This window comes from Oncorhynchus tshawytscha, linkage group LG07 (genome assembly GCF_018296145.1).
Source record: "Oncorhynchus tshawytscha isolate Ot180627B linkage group LG07, Otsh_v2.0, whole genome shotgun sequence".
NCBI lineage: Eukaryota > Metazoa > Chordata > Actinopteri > Salmoniformes > Salmonidae > Oncorhynchus > Oncorhynchus tshawytscha.
The window spans coordinates 22,568,590-22,582,041 of NC_056435.1; the positions used below are offsets into that span (position 1 = coordinate 22,568,590).

The 13,452-nt window shown below is 41.3% G+C and overlaps 1 protein-coding gene across 4 annotated transcripts in view; it reads left to right on the plus strand.

Annotated features, from left to right (window-relative positions):
* Window positions 1-13,452, plus strand: part of LOC112254145 (Rho GTPase activating protein 9) — a 59,283-nt gene that overhangs the window by 33,159 nt on the left and 12,672 nt on the right. For all 4 annotated transcript variants that reach the window (XM_024426424.2, XM_024426422.2, XM_024426421.2 and 1 more), the window contains 7 exons: window positions 9,488-9,547; window positions 10,719-10,853; window positions 11,805-11,906; window positions 12,152-12,213; window positions 12,323-12,410; window positions 12,744-12,839; window positions 13,341-13,439. In XM_024426424.2, coding sequence (XP_024282192.1) covers window positions 9,488-9,547; window positions 10,719-10,853; window positions 11,805-11,906; window positions 12,152-12,213; window positions 12,323-12,410; window positions 12,744-12,839; window positions 13,341-13,439 — 642 coding nt within the window. The remainder of the gene's footprint in view (window positions 1-9,487; window positions 9,548-10,718; window positions 10,854-11,804; window positions 11,907-12,151; window positions 12,214-12,322; window positions 12,411-12,743; window positions 12,840-13,340; window positions 13,440-13,452) is intronic.

A 13,452-nucleotide genomic window follows, 5' to 3' on the forward strand; every position in this document is an offset into this window, starting at 1 on the left:
AAGACAAAATAAGTGTTGAGTAAAAAATAGATAAGTCAAAAATAAAAGTAACAAATAATTATAGAGCAGCAGTAAAATAACAATAGCGAGACTATGTACAAGGGGTACCTGTACAGAGTCAATGTGCTGGGGCACCGGTTAGTCGATGTAGGTGAAATATATGATCCCTTATTAATGTCACTTGTTATTCTATTTCTATGAAAATCACTCTACCATACTTCCTGGTCGCCAGTGTAGGCCGTCTCGTCCCAGACAGCATTGCTCAGAAGCAGAGTAACAGAATAGGGGTGCTGATCTAGGATCAGTTTTTCCTATTTAGATCATAATGAAAAACATCCTAGATCGGCACTCCTACTCTGACCATTTTTGAATGTAGGCCCATCTAGGGCTCAGAGCCAGAATAACACCTCATGTTCCAGATTAGTGTTAGAGAGACTACATTTTTTTAAAAAGGGATTATTAACTAGTCTACTGTACATCCTCCTAGTTTCACCATGTACTTCTTTATTTACTTAATAATATAATGCAGACAGTGAGAGTCTCGCAGGCCTTAAACACTCAAGCAGAGCTGTATGGATAGACAAGGCACCAAGACTCCACAAGTTGTCTTGGTAACACTTTGGCCCCATCCAGAAACAAGCTCTGACCCAAAAGGCACTTAATATACAGATGTCCGATCTTCATTTGATGAGTCTTTTTTTTTGCGGAATATGTTCCTGCACATCAGGGAATTCAAATGAGCCTTGTGATTTGTGATTTATACTTTAATCGAAAACACGCAGTTCTCTTTCTCTGCATGCGGGGGCAGTCAAGTCATTTGGACCAGTGGGGCCATACTTATCCATATTCTTTAGGGTCCCCGTTTTACTCTATCCATTGTCACATAATGAAAGGTGTGAAACCCCATAATAGCCTACAGTTTGTGTTTCCCTGGCTGAGCTGATGAGGGCCATCAGAGGACATCTTAAGGTTTCTAGCGATCCTAAGGTTAGTTCAATTGAGGCCTGGGGTGGTCTAGCAATTAGAACAGCTGCCTTCAGCATGCACATATAGGCCTTGTCTGTGTGGCTTTGATTCCGGCCCATGCCCTTCTGGCAAAAATAACTAAATCCCCCCAATTGACTTGATTTAGTTGTACATTTAAAAAAAATGGGCAGTCTCAGATAGGTGCAGTGAAATGTGTTGTTTTACAGGTCAGCCATCATAGTAAGGCAGCCCTGGAGCAAATTAGGTTTAAGACAGATTGACAGATTGTTCACCTTGTCGGCTTGGGTATTCAAACCAGAGACCTTTCGGTTACTGGCGCCAACTCTCTAACCGCAATGCTTCCTGGCGACTTTCATCCCGATCTAGATAAAAAATTACCATTACAGACATTTTTATTTTAAAGACAGTTGTATTTAATGGATAACATAAATAGCAAAAAAATTAAATTGTAACAGTATGTCACCAACAATAGTTTCCATTCATACAAAGTGTCGGATAAATTGCAACAGTGGATTTCCTGTGGTAAATGAGGAATGCTCGTCAAATAGATAAATTGCTCTTAGTTTGTTCAAAAAGGACTAAGTTGTTCCGATGATAATACCAACCAGAGGGCGAACATACACTGTATATACAAAAGTATGTGGACACCCCTTCAAATTAGTGGATTCTGCTATTTCAGCCACACACCTTTCCTGTTTAGCATGACAATGCCCTCGTGCACAAAGCAATGTCCATACAGAAATGTTTGTCGGGATCGATTTGGAAGAACTTGACTGGCCTGCACAGAGCCCTGACCTCAACTCCATCGAACACGTTTGGGCTGAATTGGAACGCCGTCTGGGAACCAGGCACATAATGAAAGGTGTGAAAAACAATAATAGGCGATTGTTTGTGTTACCTGGCTATTGTTGCTTTCTAGGTCTGTGCATGTTCTTTTAATCAATTTAGCCTACCTTGTATTACTTATAATCATATGTTATGTTGGACGTGTGCTAACAATCTAATTGTTATTTGTCCAATGATTTATTATTTCTTTTAAGTATTTTTTAAGGATTTAGGGCAGTCCTTTTGTAATTGTTTCGCTTTTATTGAAGAGATGGAAAAGTGTTGGAAAAACAGGCAAGATAGGGAAGGGTTAGTCAAAGGGCTGTGGGCCGGATTCAAACCTTTGCCTACTCCACTAGCTGTAACCGCTGGAACACACAGGCACTGAGGCCACCAATAATTAATTCTGCCTATTGAATACATAATAAAACAACTGATACATTTTTTTTTAAAGATTTTAATATCTAAACAAATATTTAGAATCACCACTAGGGAGCAGCTGGAAGTGGTGTATACAATGCACACCTTACCTACATTCTACTTTATGTAAGGGCGCATTGGCCATCTAGCAATTCAGGCAAATGCCAAATGGGCTGGACCATTTTTTAGTTGGGTGGGCTGACCGAAATTGACACACACAATTAATATATATATATATATATATATATTTAAAGAAATATGAAAAAGTTGACATGGCCATCGGCCCATGTTATTCTAATCTATAATGAGCCATTGGCTGATCAGAAAACCCTTCTAGGTCAGTGGGCAAAGTACGGCACGGTTTTCTGATAGGATGAGCTGAGGTCAAGCAAACTTGCATTCAAAGTCAAACGGGACATCAGCAAAGAGACCTGCTCCGACTGTCATCTATTAGACAGCCATGAACATGGATTGTAAAATATTAAAAGGATGCCTATAAACATAGAATTAGCACATTCTACATTGTCACCTTACTCAAAATGTAATATTTTTGAGGCTGCTAAAACCATGATTTGGTCAACAGTAAAGTGCATTATCCTTATGATTCCTGTAATGAAAGGTCTGCCTCTTCCGCTGTGATGAGCAAGCCACTCTCCTCTACCCCCAAGCACTCGAGAAAAATGCATTCTGAGCGCATAACATTTCAAAATGTAATTTTGGGAAAAACACAGAATTGGAAGCTTCGTCCCCTTCTCACTGTCAAAAAGAGGAGGGTCTCAGCTTTCTGTAGGTACAATTTTTATTTCTCATCTCTCAATATTCAGCTTAATACCAACTATATACAACCAAGATATGATATGGCTTTGAGATATGGAAATGCACACCAGCCATTGCAAGGGCGTAGGCCTATAGGTCTCATCGGTAGTAGCCTTTCTTTATTTCTTTAGGACATTACATTTAATGTTGGATGAATACATGGCTACTAGCAGAGGGTAGCCTATAATATTTAGAGATAGTAATTAAGTTAATGTGTTTGAGTTTAAACTTCCTCAGGTGTTGACCTCAAAATAATTAGCCTATGATATTAGTTAGTGCACATAAGATGTATGTCATTCATATCTATTGAACAAAACAAACAAAAATATAATTCTGGAGTCCTATTTTAACCGTAAAATATAGCAACAATAGTCAATAATTGTCAATCCTAAAATTCATGACAATCACTGGATGAGGTTGCACATCAAAATATCTTGAGTGATGGATTCCTTCTTGGACGTGTTAGATGAAACCAGGTATTTCTTGAAGACCTCGGTAGCCTATTTATTACATTTCTTAATAAAGCGTCATGAATGACTTCATCAAATTATTACTCATGGGTTGATGCCACCAACTGTAAAAGTTAATGGCACCAGTGAAAAATGTTAGCCTGGACTCTGGAGCCCTGTAGTAACTAACAATTCCGATAGGTGTTGATTCAGAGGAACATATGACAGACACTAATTTGCGATATTGCCTAAGTTGTTAGTTTGTCTTTTATAACATATAAGGCAGGCAGGCAGACTGACTGACTGACTGCAGAGAAGATGCTGAGATAGATAGACAGCACAACAGGGATGAGCAGAGGCACAGTTATAGTGGTGAGTTGTATCTTCAGTGGGGTTTTTACATATCGTATTTGTTTTAAACATGAGCTGGTTAAAAAAGAGGAGAACCACCATGTCTCACCAGTCATTGGTACAGAAATGGTTTAGCAACGCTTTACTCTATTGTCAATGTTATGTATCAGCACTACTACCTGTGTCTAAGTTCGGTGTGTGTGTATAGCTGGTTGCCTGCCAGGGGGGTGTGAGTTGGTGGTGTGCACAGTGACATGGGCTGGTGTGGATAAACTTCCAAGGCAGAATTCTTGTCCCAGTCTGTGCCTGAGGCTATGTGTAGGCTACAACGTCTTGTGTGAATTCTTATGTGGATTATAATACATTGACGTATTTGTAGGGGGTAGATGTATTTTTCATCTGGAAAAATCAGGTCAATTGTTTTATTGTATGTTGAAGGAGAACAAATATGTAGAATAAACTATAGGTTTCCTCAGTGCTTGTGTGTCCAGCGGTTACAGTCACTGACTCCGGCACACATATACAGTGGGGCAAAAAAGTATTTAGTCATCCACCAATTGTCATCCTCAATTGGTGGCTCACTAAATACTTTTGTGCCCCACTGTATGCCAGCGTCGGCATGGGTTCAAATCCTGCCATTTGACTCATGGATGATCTTCTTTTTTTGACACATTAATGCTGCATGCTTAAAGGGTTAATTTAATTTATATTTCAATGTTTTCAAGAAGTAAAATGAATAGTTATAACGACACAGGGCGAGACCCAGATGCAGACACCGGAGGCAGATGGTTCGAGTCTCTGATATTTATTGAAAAAGAAGGGGCTGGCAAGAGGCAGGTCAAGGACAGGCAGAAGTTCAAAAACCAGGTCAGGGTCCAGAAGGTACAGGGCGGCAGGCAGGCTCGAGGTCGGGGCAGGCTGAATGGTCAGACAGGCGGGTACAGTGTCAGGGCAGGGAAAGGGTCAGAACCAGAAGGACTAGAAAAGACAGAGACTAGGAAAAACAGGAGCATGGAAAAACACTCTGGTTGACTTGACATGACAAGACTGGCTAGCAACAGACAGACAGATGACACCGGTATAAATACACAGGGAATAACGGGAACAAATGGGAGACACCTGGTGGGGGGTGTGGACAAGCACAAGACAGGTGAAACAGATCAGGTTGTAACAATAGTCTTGTAATTTTTACATAAAAGAAAAGTGTCTCAGCCCAACAAATCGTCTTTGGATAGGCTCAAATGCATAAACATCCTGTCAGCTTTATGAAATTAAATATTAAAGCCGCACAATACAGGCTTTCAATCCATACCAAAGACCAAAACTATATTGACAAATTATACATAGCTATAAAACGTGGACGAGCATCCACACTGGAGGAAAACTGTATTGTTCTACAGTAGGCCTACATCTGTCATTCAACTGATGGCACAAACCAGCTCATCAACTCAGCCAGGGAAACACAAACAGTAGGCTATTATCGGTTTTCACACCTTTCATTATGTGACAATGGATCAATCAATAAAATGTATTTATAAAGTCCTTTTTACATCAGCCGATGTCACAAAGTGCTATACAGAAACCCAGCCTAAAACCCCAAACAGCAAGCAATGCAGATGTAGAAGCATGGTGGCTAGGAAAAACTCCCTAGATACAGTAGGATAGGCTAACTGGTAGCCTACAGAATGTATTGTAATATAATAAAATAACAAGGGGCCTATTGCAACCATCGATGACACTAGATTATCGCAATACACGCAAAATGTACCTGCACAGCTAATCTTAATAACAACCATTATTGGTCACCTCTAACCGGAACAACTTAGTCCTTTTTGAACAGACTAAGGGTGATTTATCTATTTGACAAGCATTCCATAGCCTAATATAGAAATAAAGTACCTAATCGTTTACCACGACAAATCTACTGTGCCAATTTACCCAACAATTTGTATGAATGGAAAGTGATGTTGGTGAAGCCTATTTTTTATTATTTTACATTATCCAAAAGTGTCTGGTATGGTCATTTCTCATCAAAATATACCTGAACTGTCCATGTTTGAAATGTGTAAATACATCTCGTCAATCAGGGGCATTTAGATACTTGACACAGAAAGGCGTGGCCCGGAATCAAACTTATGCCAACAAGGTAGGCCTTTATGTGCGCTGAAGGCAGCAGCCCGAACTGTTAACCACCCCAGGCCACCATTGAACTCAATTTTGACCTAAGCATACACTTGACATTGTCGGAGCCCTAGTGGAGACCAATATCTATCTTATGTTATTAAGCTACAGTTGAAGTCAGAGGTTTACATACACTTGGGTTGGAGTCATTAAAACTCGTTTTTCAACCACTCCACAAATGTCTTGTTAACAAACTATAGTTTTGGCAAGTCGGTTAGGACATCTACTTTGTGCACGACACAAGTCATTTTACAAATGATTGTTTACAGACAGATTATTTAACTTATAATTCACGGTATCACAATTCCAGTGGGTCAGAAGTTTACATACACTAAGTTGACTGTGCCTTTAAACAGCTTGGGTAATTCCAGACAATTATGTAATGGCTTTAGAAGCTTCTGATAGGCTAATTGACATAATTTCAGTCAATTGGAGGTGTACCTGTGGATGTAAACTCAGTGCCTCTGTGCTTGACATCACGGGAAAGGAAAAGAAACCAGCCAAAGACCTCAGAAAAAAAATTGTAGACTTCCACAAGTCTGGTTCATCCTTGGGAGCAATTTCCAAACTCCTGAAGGTACCACGTTCATCTGTAAATCAACAGTACGCAAGTATAAACACCATGGGACCATGCAGCCATCAAACTGTTCAGGAAAGAGATTCGTTCTGTCTCCTAGAGTTGAACGTACTTTGGTGCAAAAAGTGCAAATCAATCCCAAAAGAACAACAGCAAAGGACCTTGTGAAGATGGAGGAAACAGGTACAAAAGTATCTATATCCACAGTAAAATGAGTCCTATATCAACATAACCTGAAAGGCCACTCAGCAAGGAAGAAGCCACTGCTCCAAAACCGCCATAAAAAAGCCAGACTACGGTTTGCAACTGCACATGGGGACAAAGATCATACTTTTTGGAGAAATGTCCTCTGGTCTAATGAAACAAAAATAGAACTATTTGGCCATGATGACCATCGTTATGTTTGAAGTAAAACGGGGGAGGCTTGCAAGCCGAAAGAACACCATCCCAACCGTGAAGCATGGGGTTGGCAGCATCATGCTGTGGGGGTGCTTTGCTGCAGGAGGGACTGGTACACTTCACAACATTGATGGCATCATGAGGTAGGAAAATTATGTGGATATATTGAAGCAACATCTTCAGACATCTGTCAGGATCAAATCAAATCAAATCAAATTTATTTATATAGCCCTTCGTACATCAGCTGATATCTCAAAGTGCTGTACAGAAACCCAGCCTAAAACCCCAAACAGCAAGCAATGCAGGTGTAGAAGCACGGTGGCTAGGAAAAACTCCCTAGAAAGGCCAAAACCTAGGAAGAAACCTAGAGAGGAACCAGGCTATGTGGGGTGGCCAGTCCTCTTCTGGCTGTGCCGGGTGGAGATTATAACAGAACATGGCCAAGATGTTCAAATGTTCATAAATGACCAGCATGGTCGAATAATAATAAGGCAGAACAGTTGAAACTGGAGCAGCAGCACAGTCAGGTGGAAGTTGAAACTGGAGCAGCAGCATGGCCAGGTGGACTGGTTACCATGGTAATTAGGATGTTAACGCTTTGTCGCAAATGGGTCTTCCAAATGGGCAATGACTCTAAGCATACTTCCAAAGTTGTGACAAAATGGCTTAAGGACAATAAAGTCAAGGTATTGTAGTGGCCATCACAAAGCCCTGACCTCATGTGTCGGCAGAACTGAAAAAGCGTGTGCGCACAAGGAGGCCTACAAACCTGACTCAGTTACACCAGCTCTGTCAGGAGGAATGGGCCAAAATTCACCCAACTTACTGTGGGAAGCTTGTGGAAGGCTACCCGAAATGTTTGACCCAAGTCAAACAATTTAAAGGCAATGCTTCCAAATACTAATTGAGTGTATGTAAACTTCTGACCCACTGGGAATGTGATGAAAGAAATAAAAGCTGAAATAAATCATTCTCTCTGCTATTATTCTGACATTTCAGTCTTAAAATAAAGTGGTGCCCCTAACTGACCTAAAACAGGGAATTTTTACTCGGATTAAATGTCAGGAATTGTGAAAAACTGAGTTTAAATGTATTTGGCTAAGGTGTATGTAAACTTTCGACTTCAACTGTATATAAAACAACGGTTGTTGATTATTTTGATAGCGTGCCTTGATGCCAGTGACTCGATTCCTCCCGAATGGAGAGAAAGATAACTGATATTTTTCAGGGACTCATGAGGCTCATTTGAATTTCCTGATGCAGCAGGAAAATTCTCTGCGACGAAAGAGTGATCAGGTTAAGATCACTCTTTTGTAGGGGTTGTACAGTGTAAACAATGAGCAATTACAATAGTTGTTACACTGTACTTACAGGAATAACCACAGAGTATTGTGTCTGGATCTCATTTAACTTCAACCCCAACTGACCTATATTGCTAGTGTCACCATGGTAACTATAAAGATAAGAGCATTCAAGGAACTCAATTCCAGGAGCTAAAATAACTCTCTGTGCTGTTGTAATGTTAGTGTTATATTTTTGATACGATAATGTCTCTCTCTTAGTCTGGCACATGGCTTCCTGGTTGTGCAGAGTGAGAGCGATTGTAGATGCTGATAGTGTTAGCTTCCTTATAGAAAGGGGAAGTTTGGTGAGCGAGAGAAGGACATATGGGCAGAAGTGGTTTGGGGTTTGGGGTTGCATTTACCTTGTTTGAGATATAAAAAAAAAAGTGTGTATCAGAAAGCTACTACAACCAACTGACAGTGGGGGGGACTAACTCTCAAATGGATTAACAAGGGAACACTTCATATCAGTTTTGTTTTAATCTGGACTTTCATCTGATCGAGGTCTACAAGCTGAATAACAGTGTCTGTAAGTTAAGAGTCGTAACTCCCCTACATTTGTGTGTGAGATTGGAAAGACAGCACTACTGTTATGTGTCATCAGTTAGCATATAGGCTCATGTTAGTGCTGTCATCTTCGCGGTTCGTAGATAACTGACCATTATGACTATACCTGCATGTGTGTGTGTATGTCCCAGTTTTATGACAGCATGCATATCAGCAGATCGTTAGGTTTAAACGGTGACCATGCTATCTGTGCTTTCACTATTACTGAACTGTGGTGAGGTACGGAGAGCACTCATGCCATTCATTAGAAAAGTTTCAACTGTCAGTCGTTGGCGTGAGTTGTGTGTGTATGCTTGCAAGCTCTGCTTACTGTTCAATCTGCATCCTGTTTTTCAATATCAGGATGAGTGGTGAAATTTGATGTGCTGGCAAGTCAACTGACATGTTTGGAAAGAAAAATGTGTATTCATGCATTTAAGTGTTGCTTAATGTGTTGGCAATTATAGGCCAGTGTTGGTTTTAATATGCCAGTGTTGGTTTTAATATGCCTGTGTAGTGAAAGCAAAAGATACATGGACTATAAGGAAATAGATCAATAAAGTATTTTTCTTCTTCTTCTTCTTATCATCCAGCTATCTCCAGACTTTCTCTTCACTGGCCAGAAGCCTGACAGTGGCTGGGAGCTGGAACAGGTGAGATTTGAATTAAATGTAATGTATAGATGATTACAGGGGAAATAACTTCCTGACATCAAACAAGGAACTCAAAGTACAGTTGATGTGTAAAACAACATTACCTACAGTAAACAAACTAATTCCCCTATTGGGGCTATCTGAAGCAAGCAGTCTTAATTAGTTATCCTCTTCAAACCTTCTGGCACATAAGGCAGTGAGTGACAAGACCTCTCCAATTCTAATGATCAGATGTTCAGGAATTGAAGCTAAGATGGGGCCATGGTGCCAAACAGGCTTTAGAATGTCTGAGGCATTCTTATGTGTTCACATACTCTTTATAACACCAATCAAGAATCCAGTTACACAATGTCATCTTGTGATGTCAGGTGATATGTTGCACTCCAGTGTTACTGCAACATGTTGCCTCACAGTGAGAATAGAGGCAGGTGCCTTGTTTGCCTGAACCCTTATCTAGCAGATCTGGCTCCAAAACAAATCCTCAACCACTCATCATGGAAAGATGGCACACATCAAGATGGGTATTTATTTTTAATCTCTATGGCACAATCCGGTTGTTCTGGTCAAAAGTATTGCACTATTTAGAAAATAGTGAGCCATTTGGGACAGACACTGCTTATGTCGTACGGTTGTGATTTGTGTGTCATAGGCAGTGGCAGCAGCCTCCTGTCTCTCAGCCCATGTGAAGTGGAGTGAAACAGTGTGTGTGTGTGTGGTGTGGTGTGTGTGTGGTGTGTGTGTGTGTGTGTGTGTGTGTGTGTGTGTGTGTGTGTCTGCCAAACATTTTACATTTAAGTCATTTAGCAGACGCTTTTCTCCAGACCGACTTACAGGAGCAATTAGGGTTAAGTGCCTTGCTCAAGGGCACATCAGCAGATTTTTCGCCTAGTTGGTACACTCTTAACCGCTAAACTACCTGCTGCCAAACGCACTATGAGAAGGGTCCATATCAAATGGCTTTAAGCAGGTTCTGGATAGCAAAAGATAGTCTGTAAATCAAATACAACGAATATACACACAGTACACTTGGGAGTGTATGACAGTTTTGGGAGTCTTCTTTTCTTGCTGATGCTGTGCCTAACCCAGTACTGTAGGTCTCCATTTTTTTTTTGTCTGATACGCACACCCAGAGTGAATAAATTGTCTTCCCCTCTGTGTTGGTGTCCTGTAGAGTATGCAGCGAGCAGTATCCTCAGACACCATCAGTACAACAGACTTCAGTACAGGAGACAAGGAGGCCCTACTGCGTCATGAGACAGAGCAGCTCAGCCACTCACGATCTATGATACTGCCTGAAAACTGCAAGGTACTGTACAGGCACGCACAGAGGCAGGAAAACACACACGCGTGCGCACACACACACACAGCTGCAGTACACACACGTACACATGCACGTACACATGCACACATGAATAAGCATATAAACAGAAAAACACAGGCGCACAGAGGGGCATCATGCACCTCAAAAATCTGAGGGACCACTAAGTATGTGTGGATGGTTTTGGGTTGGCCCGGAGGGGGGATATGCCCCTGGTCCATAAAGAGGAGAATTTTGCACTTCAAACCTGAAGCTGCTTTTTTCCTGGAATCTAGACCCTTTATCATTATGCTTAATTCTATGTAATAAAAAAAAAATGTGGGTATTGAAAGTAATGTGAGTCTTATTCAGTACATTTAGTTATTGCTTGGTTTTTTAAAGTCTACCGACCTTGCCAGCAGACATGCAAGTTATGATAGTTAGACAAGCTAGCTACTTTAACTTGATTGATTGCCATGTCTTATTGGTAGCTAGTTATGAGGTTGGGAGATAAGGAACCTATCTGGGCTAGTTAAAGCCAACTTTGCTAGGTGGCTAGTAGTATAACAGAGAAACAACAATAACACATTTAAATTACATTATTTATGTATTTTTTACAGGACAAATCTGAGGGGGCATGTGCCCCTGTGCCCCGTATGGGCATGTTGCCTCTGGGTGCACACCAGTGGAGGCTGCTGAGGGGAGGAGGCCTCATAATAATGGCTGGAACGGAGTAAATGGAATGGCATCAAACATATGGAAATCATGTGTTTGATGTATTTGATACCCTTCCACTTATTCCACTCCATTACCACGAGCCTGTCCTTCCCAATTAAGGTGCCACCAACCTCCTGTGGTACACACATACTCAAACTAATATACACAAGCAAGCAGAAACACGCATACACACATAGACACTATATATGTCTAGATGTAACAGTCTTTATGTGTTGTTCCTAGCTGGGTCAGCAGTGCAGAGACTGCTCCTATCCTGTGACCAGTGTAGTGGTGGAGCCTCCCTCTCCAGCCAGCTCTCCAGACAGCAACGACGGCTCCACACCAGTGAGAATCACACCGTCTACCTTCCTCCTCCATGTCTCTTCTCCACTGTCCCTGTTGTCCCCTGTCTCCAAACGCCACCTGCCTCACCCACTGCTACTGCCCCCACTATCTCATGCCCCACTCTACCCTCCTCCCCCACCCAATGGTCCCACGTCTGCACTGACCCTAATGTTCTCACTGCTAGTTAGCTATCACTCTAATGTCTCAAAAACACCATCAACTCTCCCCATCTCGCCCATCCACAGGAGCTGGAGAAGGCAGGTCTGCTGAATAAGACCAAGATAGCAGAGGGAGGCAGGAAGCTGAGGTAAGACAGGCTCATCTTGGAGGGATTGATGTTAATTCTACATATAAGATGGAGTTTTTCCTCAATCCCAGGAGCCTTTCCTGACCATGTGACTTGGTGTATGTTTCAGGAAAAACTGGAATCCATCCTGGGTGGTTCTGGTTGGGAATAGTCTGGTTTTCTTCAAGGATCCCAAATCTCAGACCCCCTCCAGCTGGGTAAGACAGTGTTATCCACATTGAAACACATGAACCCACAACTGTTTTATAACATGATAACTTCAGTTAACAATATATTAGTCTCTCATGATATACCGTCACTGTCTTATGAAAAACCTTGTAACAACATGTTGGCCCAACATTGAAAGCAGTAACTCCCCGCAATGTGTATTTAATAACTCTAGTACCAAAAAAATGTATTCAAAATAGCTTCTGGAGTTTCATAATCATCCAACAGAGACAAAAAATTAGTAGCTGGCCAGTTGTGGTTCTGGGTTCCCAGATGAAAAGTATATCACTCATAATAATGATTGTGTGTGTGTTTCTCTCCAGAAACCAGGGAACAGTTGTCCAGAGAGCAGTGTAGACTTAAGAGGAGCTCAGCTACAGTGGGCCAACAATCTGTCAAGCAAGAAGAACGTCTTCAAGGTCAGATACACACCAGGAGGGAGGGATGGAGGGGAGTAGGAAGGGAGGGAGTCACTTTCCTAGCGTATCCCCATTCCTCTACCTTTCACAATGTCCCTCAAACCACCATTTTCATGTTTGGATATAATTTAAATTACATTTTTTAAGACACTTTATTTCAGCCTGTATTTTGGGGAAGTCAAATGTGGATATTTTAGTCCTACTGAAATGTTTCTGTGAGAAAACATTATTTCCTCCTCTTGAGAGGAAGTTGTGTATGTGTTGTAGCTGTGTGCGCCAGACTTAGAGCCATTTCAAGTCAATTCAATATGCCTTAAATGTAACTTTAAGAATTGAAAATCACCATTCGTTCTCACTGCAATTTAAATTCATTTCCCGAATTGACCGAATGGAAATACAATTTTTGGGAGCCGTAGCATACACTACAAGAAGTACTACACTGCCTAGGAAGTAGTGTTTGATTTGGGACTAACCCATGGTATTTGTCTGTCTGTGTGGTAGCTGAGGACGGTGACAGGGAATGAGTTCCTACTGCAGTCAGAGACAGATTCACTGATTAGAGAGTGGTTCAACACCATCCAGAGTGTAATCGATAGGCTGGTGAGTCTCACTT